This window comes from Talpa europaea (assembly GCF_964194135.1).
Source record: "Talpa europaea genome assembly, chromosome: 7".
Lineage (NCBI taxonomy): Eukaryota > Metazoa > Chordata > Mammalia > Eulipotyphla > Talpidae > Talpa > Talpa europaea.
The window spans coordinates 3628839-3645642 of NC_140074.1; the positions used below are offsets into that span (position 1 = coordinate 3628839).

At 50.3% G+C, this 16804-nt stretch overlaps 1 protein-coding gene across 1 annotated transcript in view; it reads right to left on the minus strand.

The window, feature by feature from the left end:
* Positions 1 to 15749, minus strand: part of GPR107 (G protein-coupled receptor 107) — a gene marked incomplete at both ends in the record, with an annotated part of 38444 nt that extends 22695 nt beyond the window's left edge. The window contains 7 exons of the mRNA XM_084237312.1: positions 297 to 353; positions 1512 to 1549; positions 2394 to 2536; positions 4803 to 4882; positions 5135 to 5185; positions 5475 to 5594; positions 15609 to 15749. Coding sequence (XP_084093438.1) covers positions 297 to 353; positions 1512 to 1549; positions 2394 to 2536; positions 4803 to 4882; positions 5135 to 5185; positions 5475 to 5594; positions 15609 to 15749 — 630 coding nt within the window. The remainder of the gene's footprint in view (positions 1 to 296; positions 354 to 1511; positions 1550 to 2393; positions 2537 to 4802; positions 4883 to 5134; positions 5186 to 5474; positions 5595 to 15608) is intronic.
* Between the last annotated feature and the right edge of the window lie 1055 nt (positions 15750 to 16804).

The window sequence follows — 16804 nt, forward strand, 5'->3', positions numbered from 1 at the left end:
TCTGTGCTTCTGGCACATTCTGAATGAGAGGAGAGGAGTTGTGGGGACAGCCAGGCAGAACTGGGCTGGAATCTGGGTTGAGTCAATTAATTACCGGGACATCCACGAGCTACTCACTCGGGGAAACCTCCGGTCTGGTCAGGGTGCACCTTCAGGCGTGCCAGGGGAGACCTGCCACGCAGAGAGAAGGGCCTGCCGAATCATGCTACTCCCCCATGCAAAATCCCTGAATGAATTCTCCCTTTTATACTGTAGATAGAAATCTTGTGAAACTTTATTCAAACAAGAATACATACCTGAAATGAAACTGCCCCATTACTATTGTGAATAGAAAAGGATTTCTCTCCCATTGCCTAAAAAGACAGAACAATATTTTAGGATGATACAGGAAGGAAATCATGTTAATTAAAATTTAAATGTAAAAATAGTGTTTTAAAACCTAAATTTGCTGTCCTTCCAAAAACACTCTGATTTCAAACACTCTTTCAAGAAGTCTGAAAACCCCTTTCACAGAGGGGAATGGTAGTTTCTCCCGTTTCCTTTTCTCAGCTGTCAATTCTGCCTCTATATTAACCCTATTCCCAGCTCCTCTCCCTGCCACAGCACTTCTCTGGGCTACATCTTCAGCAAGACTGGGAGCGCCACACCCGGTCACACCCCGACACATCCACCACTGAGCTCCGGTCCCCATCCAAATGACCCACACACTGCCCTTGGCACCACTCATCAGTAAAAAGCAGTGAACAGCCAATACCCTAACTGCGGGGCTGTGCTCTGAATAATCACACTGAATGCCAGGAGACAGAAAGGAGCATGTACTGCACAATTCATCTGTGCAAAGTTCTATAAAACTAATCTATTGTGACAGGTCAGTGGTAGCTTGGAGATAGGAGGATGGCACAGGGGCAGGAAAAACTTCTAGAGTGAGGGTATGTTCACTATCTGGATTGTGGGGGTGGTTTCACAGATGTACCCATAAGTCAAAACTCACCAGAATGTCGCTTTAAATACCACAGTCTACTGTATGACAATTAAAACAAGAGTCTGCCACCTGCACACCACCTGGGTCACCTGCTTTCCTCGTCACAAGCCCATGACAAATTCCTGCTTCCTGTGCACCAACACCCCCTGCTGCTCGGCACCAGGTCATCTAAGAGCCCTTTCTCGCTCCCAAACACGTACCTCTGCCTTCAAAACAGGTAGTGCCCAACTCCCATCAGGCTCGTTCCCACCTTCCGGTCCTGGCAGTGACATCTTCACCACCGCCCCTTCTCCCCCTTCTTCACACAGATCCACCAACTTCAAGCTCAGGCCTGGTGACATCTTTCAGAGGGCTCAGCTTCCTTTTCCCCTCACTATCTGAGCCTGCTGCACAACTGCTCTGTGTGTGTGTGTGTGTGTAATGAGGGGGGGGGGCACTGTACATTCCTGTGTAAGTAAATACACTCCATGTGACACACGCACACACCCAGAAGAGCTGAGCACAAGTGAAGTGAGTGGCTAGTTCTTACCTTTGAATCCACTGTGCTTCCTTTAGACTTCTCATCACCTAGAAGCAGAAACAGAAAAGTATTACCACAGGACCCCACTGCTATCTGCCACTGCGTCACTTTTTGCGGCCTAGCTTGTCTAATAACAGATTAAAAGAAAAAGGCAAGGCCCTCTGCTGTCCTGTGGACCACCATCTCTTCAAACCCCAAAACAACCCTGAGCTACAGTAAGTGGCAAAGGTGGACCCGTCACATCACTGACGCAATCTAACAAATAACCTCATTTAGTACCCAGGGGCTCATCTCTGAGTGGCCGAGTGTGAGTGGTAGCATCCAGAGACGCCACCTGGAGTGACTTTCCTTGCTTCCTAAACAAATTACATTTGAAAACAGATTGTTTCTAAAAATATATCAGATTTATTTATACACACAGAAAAATAAACAGCAAATAATACGAGCATTAATGCATGCTTTTTCCACAGCAACAAGTGTTGAGGTTAATGTCTTCTTTCACGGAACAAGAAGGCATTCTATGCCTATTTTCACTTAAGATACTTTTCATAGGAGGGCCTCCCTGGTGGCTCAGGGGTTAAGTCTCAGCACGAGTTCGATCCCCGGCCAGGGAGCTACACACATGGCGCAGCAGACCTCTCCTGTCTCCCCGCAGCTGCCCTCAGCAGTGTATTTCAATAGATCTACCTCTTCCGCTTCCCACTCTGTCTCTGGTGAATCCTCTCACCCCCTGTACCTCTGGCCTACACCCCAGTTCTTGTATGCATAAATAAATCTTAAAAAAAAAAAAAAAAGATAATGCTAAGACTATGTTTGTGCTCGTGCTCAGGAACAATAAGGAATCCACAAAGCGGGGCGGAAAGGAAGCACTCGCTCCCCCGTGCAGCTTACCTGTCTTTTTCTGGGTCTGATTGTGTGCTGAAGCAGGGGGGCCACCCCCGGACTCCTGGCGCTGCCCAAGGACTTTCTCATCCTTGTTCACAAAGATCTTCGGTAACTGGGTACCAGCTTCTGGTGGGGATCTTATTTTCACTCTACATTCAAACAGGAAAGAAGGACACGTTCAAAGCAGAGCTCTGGCCACGCAAGTGCATGTGGCAGGCCCGGGGGCGGCGCTGAATCCTCCATGACGTCATGTGCAGAGTCGACAGAAAAATAAACAGCTGAAATGGAGACTCATGGAGGTTGAGGAGCTCACGGAGGGCACAGGGCACAGGCTAGCAGGGAGCTAGGCGAGGACTTGGGTGGTCTCACTCGAAAGCTTACGTTCTTGGCAACCAGGTGACTCTGTTCAGCAATGGGCGCACAGGGAAATGGAATGAGAGGTCAGAAAGCCAATAAAAAGTTAAAGCGCAGTCTCGGGGCACGTGAAGGGCAGTGGGTGGTGGCGGCAGCAGCCAGCCTGAGAGCCACTTCCACCTTCTCTTCAACAGACTGACCAGGAAGGGTGGGGTGGCTCTATGGCTGAGGCAGCGTGGGGCTGACCAGCTCAATGTGAAGGGAAGTGCTTCTCTCAGGGCCCTAGCTGGACGGGAGAAGTGAAGCAGAGCCATCTGGTGACAGCTAAGGAGACCACAGAGAGGAAGCAGGTGCCCAGGAGGGTAGAGCAGAGACAAAAAGGCCACACAACCCTCGCCGGGAAGCTGTTGCAGCCTCTTCTCGCTTGCAGCCCAGCTGTCCACACTCTGGATGTTCCCTGAGGTGAACAAGCAGTGTCTTCTCGGGTTAAGCCAGTCTCCACCAAGTCTTTTGTTGCTTTTTTAAAAATTTATTTATTTATGCATACAAGAACTGGGGTACAGGCCAGAGGTGTGGGTGGGGTGGTGAGAGGGTTCACCAGAGACAGAGTGGGGAGCAGAACAGGCAGACTGACTGAAATACACTGCTGAGGGGAGCAGCGGGCGAGACAGGAGAGGTCTGCTAGGCCATGTGGGTTGCTCCCTGGGCGGGGATCAAACTCATGCTGCAGTGGCTATGGATAGCTTCATAGGTTGCATCTTAACCCCCTGCGCCACCAGGGAGGCCCCAGATTAGTTTTCTTGAATGGAAACAGAAATTATCCTGGGAAATCTTCGCCAAGTGAGGGTCTAAATAGTTTCATGCAAAGCACAACCGTTTGCTCATTTTCAGTGTAGAACTTCCGATAGTCTTCTTGCCTCTAACCTCACTCAGCTCAATCCCACCCTCAGGGATGGTGGTTGAGGTGTTAAAAGGCTGTTTGAGGGCCTCCCTGGTGGCACAAAGGGTTAAGCACAGCACTATGAAGCAATCTGCAGCCACTGCGGCATGAGTTTGATCCCTGCCCAGGGAGCTACCCACATGGTACAGCAGACCTCTCCTGTCTTCCTGCTGCCCCCTCAGCAGTGTATTTCAGTCAGTCTGCCTATTCTGCTCTCCACTCTATCTCTGGTTAATCCTCTAACCCCCCGCACCTCTGGCCTGTACCCCAGTTCTTGTATGCATAATTTAAAACAAAAGGCCGTTTAAGCATGCCACCCTCAACGTAAAACCCCTTGAAGGCTCCCGGAGACCATGCACGGGGAGTCTAAGCAGCAGAGAGCTAGAATGTGCTGAGCAGAAAACCCCAGGCCCAACAGAAGTCACAAAGTACAAGTGCCTTTCAGAGACCGAAAGGCCAGCAGTCCACACAACCATCCCAGGAGCCGATGGGGTTATTAAGCGGGAGGTAAGGACCCCAAGGCCCACAGTCACACAGCTGGGGGTGGGGTGTGGAAACAGGCCGGCTCCAAAGTTGGTGATCTTGGTCACCAGGCTACAGCTGTGGGACCACTCAGGCCAGGGCCACTGAGCCCCAGTCTCCTTCAAGAGCCTAAGCTCCTTGGACTGGCACACGAGACATTCCTTTATTAAGGCCCAGGCCCAGCCCCGCCTCCTCCACGTCCCTTCCACCTTCCTTACCCATCATTAATGGGCCCCGCACTGAAGCCACCAGCTCTTTCCGCTACCCAGCCTCTGAGTACCACACTGGCTTGCTGAGCGCACCTCCCTTCCTTACTCATCGGGTACAGTCCATTCCAACCTCACCCGGAGCCTTCCCTTCCCTCCAGCACAGGTGGGCCTGCGCCCTGCCCTTCTCTAAGTTGTGGTCATCTGTATTATTCTCTTTCCCTCATCAGCCTGTCAGCTCCCCCTGGGCCAGCCGGGCCGCCACCTCCCGAGGGACTGTCACCCACCAGCACTGAATGTGGGGGACGTGGCAGACACTCAATGCCAGCTTCCCCACCAAACTCCCCCGAAGCTGACTCTCGGGGGAACTGAAGGAACATCAGAATTACTTACTCACTTCTGGAGATGTCTAGGATTAGAAAGGTGACAGAGACAGATTGTTTCTTTAAAATACAGTAATTCACATCTTCATCCTGAGGAAGAAAGACCCAATTTACATCATCTTATTCACTCACAGCAGAACAACAGCAAGAGTCTCCAGGACAAAGGCAAGCCAGTGGCCCCACCTCCACTGCAAATAGTAAGCACCAGTGGGGGTGCTCAAAGATGCTTGGGGGTCAAAGCAGCTGCCACCTCAAGCCCAGGTACGGAGAGGAAACAGGGTTCCCACACTCCGTGCTCAGCTCAAGGGAAGGGGATGACCAGGTCGCGCGGCGGACACTCACCATGTAGGCGGGGAAGCCATCGTTCTTCGTGCGGTCGAGGCTAAACCCGATCTGAGGGGCGAGAAGAGGAGCAGAGGTGAGACAGGGAGGGCTGGGCACCCTTCCTGCCCGAGGTGCAGGGAGGCTGCCCCTCCTGGCCTGCTTGCCTGGCGTCCTTCCTTAGCGTTCACTTTGTAAGAAGGCTCGCTAATCACCAAAATGTTCAAGAGTTCGAGCTTAAGTGTTAAAGCGAAACTATCCGATGTCTGCTCACAAGTGACATTTTTCTCCAAATTCCCACAGTGCAGACCTGGGCAGGGACGCCGCCAGCAGAAGCAGGTGCCGGCCTCAGAAGACTCACCGCCGCGTCCTCGTCTGCTTTGTCGTGCTTGCTCACGGACAGGCTGCTGACGTTGACCACCATGTACCCATCCCTGAAGAAGCCGAAGCTGTTCAGGTGGACCTTATGCCTCACGTCGTCCTTGAAGAGATGAGCAGGGACAGAATGAGTGAGGTGGAGGAGCCCACTTGCTTTGACCCCTCCTCTGCTCGGAGAGCTCGGTGTCTCGCTTCCGGCCGCGAGCCAATGTGGCCGCACACCCGGTGACACACGCAGCATGTCCTCACCGCGCCAAAGACTGGAGACGACCAGACAGAAACTCAAAAGAACCAGAGTTTCACAGAAGGAAGACCGCAGCAGGCGGGACTCCTTCCGAGGTCTGCCTCGGGGTCCCGGGCTGACTTGGGGAGGGCCAGCATGTGAACTGCGGGCAGGAGGAACACTGACCCAGGCAGGGGCACCATCCTGCTGTACCAGGTCTGGCAGCCGGTGGGCATTCTGGGCATTTGACATTCTTGGGGGTGGCCGGGAGGGGAAGGAGGGAGATGGGGCACCGAGAAGCGCTTGTCTACATGGGCCTTGTGTGAGCCTGGCGTGCTCAAGGCCGGCACTGCACGCCCCCTTTCTAATCCAGTATTCACATTTTCACAAAGGCTCATTTACCTCTGAACATACTATATGTGGTGGATTTTCAGGGAAGGGAGCCTTATGTAAAAGGAGACAGAATCTTCTGGACAGTCATCCCAAAGGTTGCTGCACCGGCCCGCGGCAGCCCAACCCTACCACACATGCTTGCAATGGTTCCCCGAGGGGGGATTCCGACCTCAACTAAGGCAACACAATTTAAGACCAACAGAAAAATGATATTAGCGAATCCTTCTAAGCTTGAGGTTCCACAGACACGTCATACTGTGTAAAATTGTGTTTTTTACATTGAGAACTATCTGCCTAAACTGGAAGACCTTCAAGAAGTTAGCCATGAGTTACTAACGTTCTTAAGTAGCCCCAAAAGGTCAGGCACTATGCTAAATTCTTTCCTATAAAACTTGGCGTTTGGCAGCGCCTCAAATCTGCATAGTCATGTTTGCCAGCGCTGGTTTCTTGTTCAGGTTTGAAAATTCCAACCTTTGTTTCTTTACATTTAACTCTGGTTGCTTTACAACATGCTCAGGTGTTCTGGGGGCCTTACTCTGCCGACTTGGCGTGACAGCTTGTGGTGTTTTTCCAGACTTGGCTCTCCGGCCACCCCAGCAGCTGGCACTGAGGTCTATGATGGGATCTTCAGCAGGCACGTGTCCACTGCCCCCGCCCAGTCCCGAGCACAGCTAAGACATTTCATTCTCGTTGAGAGTCCGCGCTGTGGCCAGAGAGGGACAGTTCCCCGTGCCTTGCCGGCCTGTGCCTAGGACTTTGGCTCCAGCTCCATAGCAACAGATGTTAAAATGCAATGGCCAAGACCCAGGACCCCTGTTCTGGGGAGCTTTTTACCCACTAGGGAAAAAGTTCCTTCTGCTCCACTCCCCCTTCCTGTTTATTTGACCCCGAGATACTCATCTATAGCAGGTTTACTGGATTCTACTTCCTGCTGGGTTGGAGTAGCTTGCAGTAAGTCGGAGTTCTAGGGGAGAATTAAGAAGGCAGATAGGCCCCAATTTGTCTGCTGGCAGGCACTGGAGGACTGCTAGACCACGAAAGCCAGAAAGTCCTTCTGAGGATTCGGAGAGACTCATCCCCACAGAAAATGACTTGAGGGACTATCTAAGTTCTCCCAAGGGCAGTACCAGGCCACCCTGATCCTACACACAGAAGAGAGAATTTAATTCAGCCACATATAACAGGTGCCTTAGAACATTAGGGCTTCATACGCTGGCAGAACCCACAGAGGAGCAGGGCTGCAGCGAGAGAATGAAGGGAAGAGACCACATTCCTGCCACACACAGTATGGCAGTGAGTCTTGCAGACATAAACAATATAAGCAAAACAGGCCACATTCACCACAGGTGTAATAATTCCCAGGCACAGGGAATGAGCTATGGTGACAAAGTCAGGATGGCAGTTATTCTCAGGAGGGAGAACCTTTGGGGTCACTTGGCGGAGGGGGTCTGAGGTCTGAGGGGCTTCCAGAAGTGCCTGGTGACATGTTTCTTGCTAGTTGCATTAGTGTCTTGACACTGGAAATTCATTGAGCTGCCTGCTTAGAATTTTTAAATCATGTACATTGTGTATCAACAAAATTTAAACTTTAAGTGTGCTTGTCCTAATTCATCCTGCATTTAGATGTAGTGTAGCCAAATGGAGGCTCAGTAAGCTGCTTCTGGACACACACAGCCCACCACATCCCTCTTTTCTAGGCTGGGAGAGGCACGAGAAATGTCTCCTTTGCAACCTTCTAACAATTGTTCTTTCCGCATTAGTAGTACATCTCTTTACATTCATTTTTGAAGAACATTTTAAATAATTATAACCGCAGGGGGCTCCCTGGTGGCACAAGGGGTTAAGTCTCAGCACTATGAAGCTATCTCCAGCCTCTGCAGCATGAGTTTGATCCCTGGCCAGGGAGCTACCCACATGGTGCAGCAAACCTCTCCTGTCTCTCCGCTGCTCCCCTCAGCAATGTATTTCATCAGTCTGCCTGTTCTGTTCCCTACTCTGTCTCTGGTGAATCCTCTCACACCCCATACCTCTGGCCTTACCCCAGTTCTTGTATGCATAAATAAATCTTAAAAAAAATATAACTACAGCAAAACTCCAAGTTTCCAGCACTTACCATGAACCTGCTCATGTGCCAAGGGTTTTCCTGTGACTTCTATCCTCCCTGACCCACTGTGGCTCTTCACCCACCACTGGGATGAACACACAAGCTCAGAGGTGCAACGACTAGCCCAGACCCCCCCAGACCCCGCAGAGGGGAAGCCAGGATTCCAAGACAGATCTGTAATAAAGGTCATTTCACACCACCGTTTCGTAGTAAGGGAAAATAATCCTGAAATATCAAGTGCAGACTGGATGACCGAGAGGAATGCACAAGCCCTAGAGACATAGCACTTATCAAGACTAAATCACAAAGGATAGAAAATCTGAACCAATGGGGGGCCTCCCTGGTGGCGCAAGGGGTTAAGCCCCGCACTATGAAGCAATCCGCAGCCTCTGCAACACGAGTTCCATCCCTGGCCGGCCAGGGAGCTACCCACATGGCGCAGCAGACCTCTCCTGTCTCACCCGCTGCTCCCCTCAGCAGTGTGTTTCAGTCAGTCTGCCTGTTCTGTTCCCCGCTCTGTCTCTGGTGAATCCTCTCACCTCCCACACCTCTGGCCTGCACCCCAGCTCTTGTATGCATAAATAAATAAATCTTAAAAAAAAAAATCTGAACCAATGACAACAAGTCAGGAGATCAGAAATCAAATAGTTAAGGAAAAACAAGCACCAATCCTTCCCAACTCTTCCCAAAAATAGAAGTGGAGGAACACTTCCAAATTCGTTTTTGGAGGCCAGTGTTATGCTGCTGGCAAAGCCAGACAAGGACACCACCAGAAAAGGAAGCTTCAGGTCACCGTCCTTGCTGAACAGAGATGCAAAATTCCTCAAAACACTCGCAGGCCAAATGCAGCGGCACCGCAGGAGACCACGGGCCACGGCGGCGGGGGACTGGCCTGGTCAACTCGGACAGACCAACGGCCACGCCACAGACAAAATGATTGTTTCAGCAAAGGCAGAAAAAGCATTCGGCAAAAACACCACCCTTTCATGACAAACTCGGGGCGCAGCAATGTCCCTGGGCGTCCCACGCCCGCATCCTCCTCAGTAGGGAGCGCCGAGGAGCCCTGCCTCTAAGTCAGCAGCAAGACGAGGACGCCCGCTGTCCCCTCCGGTCCTGAGCTGGGGCTTGTGAACTAAAGAGAGGGAGAGGGGCCTGGCTCGGGGAGCCCCGCAGCGCGGCGCTCTGTGTCCAAGGGGAGGGGAGGGCGGGGGTGGGATTTGAGGCAGGTGACGCGGCGACACGCGAGACTCCGGGCTGGGTGGGCGAGAAGTGAAGAAGGAAAGGTTTCGGCGAAAACATGCTGGTGTTTTGGAGGAAGCGTGAGGGGGCGGGGGGCGGGGGGCGGGTAAGAGCCGCTGACTTCTGTTGGGGGGTGCTTAGGAGAGAGCCGGGAGGAGAGGGGCGCGGGCAGCGAGTGAGCGTGCCCACAGTTCAGACTGGAGCTCTGATCTGGAGAGCGACGACGTGTGAGAAAAAACACTCCCCCAGCCCACGAAGACAACTGTGATTTTGGTGTATTTTCTCTTCTCGACCCCAGTATAAAACTGTTCCATGCCGACAGTTCTGCTCTTGTGACCAAAGACCAGAAAGTCAGGAAATGCGTTTGCTCAAATATCCCCAACAATTTTGCATTAAACTGTTTTCAGATCTAAAGCAAGAGGAGCAATGACACTTCAATATAGTTTTTCTCACAAACTGAACTGCAGGAAATAAAAACAGCTCAGAGCTGGGCCTCCCTGGTGGCCTAGGGGTAATTCTCAGCGCTACCACCACAATGGCCTGAGTTCAATCCCCAGCCAGGGAGCTACCCACATGGCGCAGCTGACCTCTCCTGTTTCCCCGCCGCTCCCCTCAGCAGCGATTTCAGTGGAGCTGCCCATTCTGCTCCCTACTCTGTCTCTGGTAAATCCTCTCACCCCCCCCCACCCTCTGGCCCACACCCCAGTTCTATGTAAAAGTAAAATCTAAACAAACAAACAAAAACAGCTCAGAGCTAAGAGGCCCAGCCCGGTCCACCGCCACAGCCTCTGTCTAGAACAGAGCCTGCGGAGCATGTAACAGATACCTGGAGAACAGTGGGTAAGGGAGTAGAAGATGTAAGTTACAAAGTTACCTAGTAAGATGAAAATCCGCTCAATGAATATGCATATACGAGTATATGCATATATGTGTATACATGCACACATAGGTTTGTCATAATAAAATGTTTACATACATATCTTTTCTTGAGACTTTCTGCTTACACTCAACCCCAGCTAGCACAGATCCCATAAGTAAGTGCTTCTTACCTGACTAGCCCAAAAGTTAAAGAGCACTTAAAGGCTGTTGGGGTGCCAACCCAGACCTGCCTATTCCACAGGCATGCTCTTTCTTGCGCTGCATGAAGCCGCTGGTATAAAGTTTTGCTTATCTGAGTTACAACCTATAGATAATTATAAAAGTCAAAACCCACCCAAGAAATGCCGAAATTAAATCAAAGCACACAAAGTCTTAGCAAGACACTTCCTGGTCACTGTCGCACAGGCAGCAGCTCCCTAAAGGCTGGAACTACCAGTCACCTTAATATTCTGCATTTGTAAAATTTGTCCATGATGTAAGAGCTACCTTCAGACCATCTTTAACATAAAATTTGGACTCTCCTTTTTTTTCATCAGTAAGAATTAGAAAATTGGGCCTCCCCGGTGGCGCAGCGGTTGAGCGCTGGGTTGAGAAGTTGCCCGCGGGCCTCTGCAGCGCCAGTTCGATCCCCGGCTGCTCCCCGGCCACCGGGTGAGGGTCCCACATGGCGCGCAGGCCCCTCCTGCCGCCCGCTGCTCCCCTCAGCAGTGTACTTCGGTCCTTCTGCCTGCTCTGCTCCCCGCTCTGGCTCTGGCGAATTCTCTCACCCTCCCGTGCTTTTGACTATACCCAGTGCTTGTATGTATAAATAAAAAATAAATAAATAAATAAATAAATCTTTTTAGAAAAATTAGAAAATTACTATTAAAATAACATTAATGGTCATTTAAATATTACCATTTATTCACAGTTATGAGTCAGAAAATAAATATTTATCGAATAAATGAAAGGAAATTACCTGTCATCCAGAAAAGGCTAAATTATATTCTATATCTTAAGACTACAAAGTCAAGAAGCATTAAAATACTTAAGAAACACTCCATCAACAGGGGCAATTCTATATAGAACTCAGAATACAGAGGGCTGTATCTGGTTTCTTTATTGGCCTGAAACTTCCTTTGGGTCGGAACCACGCATAAAGCAACTAACTAGCAGTGTTCCCTGAGCATGTTACTGTCTAAGGAATGATACCTGTGAGCGCTACATTCACCTTTGTCTTGTGTACCACACTTGAGAACTATACCAAGATCCACCACACAATAAAATAGAATTTAATCAACTTGATATCAAATAGCACAATTAAAGAGCATATTTTGAAATTCTAATATCCAAAATGATGGTGTTAGGAAGTGTGGGTCTTTGGGGGTGCTTAGATCATGAAGGCGGTCTACATAACGAGGATAAGGGACCAGGAAGAGAGCCCTGGTCCCTTCCATGACCAGAGGTCATAGCACAGACACCGGCTCTGAACCAGGAAGAGCGCCATTATTAGAAGCAACCGTGTTGGCCTCCTTGATGTCCAGCTCTGCGTCCAGAACTGTGAGAAGCCAGAATTGGCTGCTTATAAAGCACCGAGTCTGTGACAGCAGCTCCACCTGGACTAAGGCATTAATTAATGAAGTAAGAGATAAAACACATCAGACATCAACAGCAACCAATAGGACAAAAAGACCATCAGACACTATGTCCCCAACGGAAGAACACAGCACTGCCTATGAGTGTCACCAAAAGAATTAAACCCACAATGATCCAGACGCTAGATCTAATCACCAATTTACAGAAAATACAAAAGATTGATGAACAATCAAATTATACCACAAGGAAATAATCAACAAAATCCAGCAAGGGTGGGCCTCCCTGGTGGCACAGCGGTTGAGCGCTGGGTTGCAATGCTGCCCACAGCCTCTGCAGTGCCGGTTTGATCCCTGGCTGCTGGGTGAGAGTCCCACAAGGCACACAGACCTCTCCTGTCTCGCCCGCTGCTCCCCTCAGCAGTGTGTTTCATCAGTCCGCCTGTTCTGTTCCCTGCTCTGGCTCTGGTGAATTCTCTCACCCTCCCGCGCTTCTGACTGTACCCAGTGCTTGTATAAATAAATAAATAAATCTTTAAAAAAAAAAAAATCCAGCACGGGGTGGGGAGGGGACAGGAGTAGGATCTTTTAGGTATTAAGAGAGATCTAAAAGGTATATTAACCAATCATAATGTGAAGATCTTATTTAAATTCTGGTTTTTTTTTAAATTTAAATCCATGTATAAAAAATGGAAATTTGAAGCTGAGTTAGTATTTGATGCTACTGAAGTTTTTTTTTTTTTTTTTTTTTTTTGGCTATAATGGCATTGTATTTATGTCTTTTAAAGAGTCCTTATTTCTGGGCCTCCCTGGTGGTGCAACAAATTAAGCCACAACCTATGAATCTGTCCACAACCTCTGCAGCATGAGTTCGATCCCTGGCCAGCCAGGGAGCAACCCACATGGTGCAGTAGACCTCCAGACTCGCCCACTGCTCCCCTCTGCAGTGTACTTCGGTCAGTCTGCCTGTTCTGTTCCCCACTCTGTCTCTGGTGAATCCTTTCATCCCCTCTGGCCTATACCCCAGCTCTTGTATACATAAATAAATAAATCTTAAAAAAAAAAGAGTCCTTATTTCTAATAGGTACATAATGAAATATTTATGCATGAAACAATATGATGCCTTTGATTCCCCTAAAATAAGACAACAGTAACAAATGATGGGAACAGGGGCCTCCCTGGTGGTACAAGGGGTTAAGTCTCAGCACTATGAAAGATATCAGCAGCCATTGCAGCACAAGTTTGATCCCTGGCCACGGAGCTGACCCACATGGTGCAGCAGACCTCTCCTTTCTCCCTGCTGCTCCCCTCAGCAGTGTCTTTCAGTAGATCTGCCCATTCTGCTCCCCACGCTGTCTCCAGTGAATCCTCTCACCCTCCCCCCACACCCCAGCTCTTATATGAATAAACAAATCTTTAGAAAAAACAATAAATAATGGGAACAACGTATAGAAAGGAGAATCCCCATAAACTGCTGGTGGCATAGTCATCTTAGAAAGTTATTTGGCAGTTTCCTAAAAAGTCAAGTATAAATCCACCATATGACAACTCTACTCCACTCCTAGACACTACCCCCCACCCGGAAATGAAAACATGTCTTCACAAAGATTTGCATGTGAATGTTTGTAGCAGAACTATTCACAATGGCCAAAAAATGAAAACCCAAATGTCCATCAGTAGGAAAATGGCTACGCTTAAAAACAAAGAAACAAACCCAAAAAACCCATGCAATGTTAATAGTATTCAGCCATTAAAAGGAATACATGGTAAAGACAATCTAATGTTGCTTCTCTGACAGGCTCTCTTCAGGTGATTTCCTTTTCCTTGGGCAAGAAGATACAATGTTTAAAACAATCACAGTACTGACTATGGAGTAAGGACCACACTTAAGAAGCTATGTTACAAAGATAAAAAGCTTTACTGTTGCAAGACAGAGAAATCAATCACCAAATTACACCAACTTAGTTTGCTTCTACCACAGAGCTTAGTATAAATTTTCATCTATACCAACACTATTAGCATTTAACTTATAATCCAGCCAGCTGACATTTTAATTGTAGAAAAGTAAAAAGAGCACAGGATTGGGAGTCAAGACACATCCCAGTGTGTCCTATATCTAATCTATAAGCTAATTAATATGACCTCAGCTGCATTACTGATCTAAGATAAAGGATGCCAAAGTGTAAAATGAAAGAATTTTAAAGATCACTTTCTTTTTTTTATTTTATTTATTTTTTATTAAATAATAAATTTTATTTTTATATTCCCCCATACAACTGCACATGCCCCATTCTGACCCCAATCCCTCCCCTCCCGGCCCCCACCCCCCAAAAAGTGTCTCTGGTTCATAGTTTTTTGTTGATTTTGATTTTCACTTTCTTATAGTTATTCTTTTTCCTGATCCCTTATTTAAGTTTTCTAGATTCCTGCTATGAGTGAGACCATCCGGTATTTTTCTTTTTCTTTTTGGCTTATTTCGCTGAGCATGATCCCTTCCAGCGCCATCCATGTTGCTGCAAATTGCATGTGTTTATCTTTTTTGAATGCTGAGTAATATTCCATGGTGTATATGTACCACATCTTCTCGATCCAGTCATCTATTTTTGGGCATTTGGGCTGTTTCCATAGCTTAGCTATTGTAAATAGTGCTGCTATAAACATAGGGGTGCAGGTGTTCTTTGGAATTGATGTTTAAAGATCACTTTCTTAACTTGAAGTCAAGCCTAGGAACTATGGCTACAAGTAAGCTTAAAGAGGATCAGAAAGCCCCAACAAACTCCGAGGAAGTTTCGTCTACTTGCACTTTCTCAATCCACTCTCAGCAGAGTCTCAAAAGGAGCCAAGATCATCTCCCTGGAAAGAACCACTTTTTTCAGGGTTATTTTTATTTACAAACAACAAAAAATGATACCTCAGAGTACGGTTTTGGGGTCTGGTCAGGATTCTAGTGCTGACTGTATTCTTTAAAGACTATGTTCATAATAAACCAAAATATTTGGTGGCTTCCTAAAGCAATGCGTTTAAGTAAGACAAACTCTATAACCCCTCAGCTTCTTAGAAAACTGTTAACTGTGAGCAAACGGGACGTTTAGCCTTAGCCGACTTTTTGGGTGTGTGTACAAAATACAAGTGACAGGTAGGACGAACAGGACAGTCTCCCTGGCTAGAAACCTTTTTTCACAGCTGATTTTTCATTCTCGGTGCTGTATTTCAAGCAAGATTTGAAATTCCTCCAGAGTTGCAGCTCTGATCACTCCGGAGAGCGCCCTAGGGCGAACCAGAAAACTAAGACTAAGGTTTCCGCCTACTTTCCAACTTGCAGGCAGGAGGGGACGAGTCGGAGGCCGCCGACGAGTGAAGTCGGGGATGAAAGCTGCCGGGGAGGGGGGGGGAGCCGCCCCGGGCGAGGAGCCTCGGGAGCCGGCAGGGAGGGCGAGCGCGGCCCCCGGTCCCCCGGGGTGACGCGGCAGCTCAGCCCCCTCCCCGGTCTCAGCTCGAGCCCCCCCTCCCGCCCCCCCGACGACCCGAGGGCCCCCGCGCCGTCACGCCCGCCGCTCCCCGGGGCCGCCCTCGCGAGCCGCCGCGCCCGAGCGCCGGGGCCGGGTGGCCCCGAGGACCCCCGAGGAGCCGAAGTTGCCCCGTCCCGGGGGAGCGGCGTCGGCCTCCGCCCCCCGGCCCGGCCCGGCCCTGCCCGGCCCGCGGCCGTACCTTGAGCGCCAGGTGGTGGACGCGGCCCAGGCCCGGCTCGGCCAAGAGCTGCAGCAGCCCCAGCAGCGGGAGCAGCCGGAAGCCGGCGGCCGGCCGAGGACCGCGGGAGCCCGAGGGGCCGAGGGGCGCCGGGGCGGCCATGTTTGTTCCAGCATCACCAGCCGCTTCCTCCCCGCCCACTTCCGGGGTCAAAGGGCGGCGGCGCCGGAAGTGCCCGGCCGGGGCCCGGGCGAGCAGCGGCGCGGCCTGTGGCCCTGGGCCGGCGACCTGCTGCCCGCGACGTGGCCGAGGGGCCGCGCCTGGCCGCCTCGGGGCCGCTCAGGGGCCCATCCCCGCGCGGCCTGCGGCGGCCCCAGCACAGGTGGCGCCCCCGTGCGGCAGCGGCCGCGGGCAGCACCGGCCCGGGCTCACCGCGCTGGGCCTGGGAAGCGGCCCGGGCCGGACCCCGCCCCCGGGGGAACCCCGGCTCCGCGAGCGTGGGGTGCTGGCCCTGGGGCCCGCACGCCTGGCCTGCTCGGTGATGGGCCCAGGCCGAGAGCTGCGCGCCCTCGGCGGACTAGCCCTGGGGGTTCCTGGCGGGTTCCCAGTCCTTGGTTTTCTAAGCACTTAACACTGAAATTTCAGAGGAAATGGCTGCAGACAGAGGGTTTATGGGGCCCTCGGTTAGGTCTTTTGTCTGCATTCTCGCTTGTACGCCTTGGAACGGTCCGATTAAATAGGTGTCACCACTGTCTCTCTGTACAGGGAGCAAACTGAGGCTCTGCAAGGCCTGTTTCAGGGGCAGCGGGGAGGGTCACGTGGGAACCTTTGACTTTGCTTCATTTCTGTTGCCCTGGATGGAGTCTAAGGCTCATGTCTTTCTCGTTCTGGGTGGAAACTTTCCTCGGAATTTATAGGGAGACCTTTATTCATTTGCTTATTTTTTTTAATTGTAGGTAGATTTTTTTTTTTAAGATTTTATTTATTTATACATACAAGAACTGGGGCACAGGCCAGAGGGTTCACGAGAGACAGAGTGGGGAACAGAACAGGCAGATCGACTGAAATACACTGCTGAGGGGAGCAGTGGGCGAAACAGGAGAGGTCTGCTGCGCCATGTGGGTAGCTCCCTGGCCGGGGATCAAACTCTTGCTGCAGTGGCTGCAGATAGCTTCATAGGTTGTGTCATAACCCCTTGGGCCACCAGGGAGGCCCTT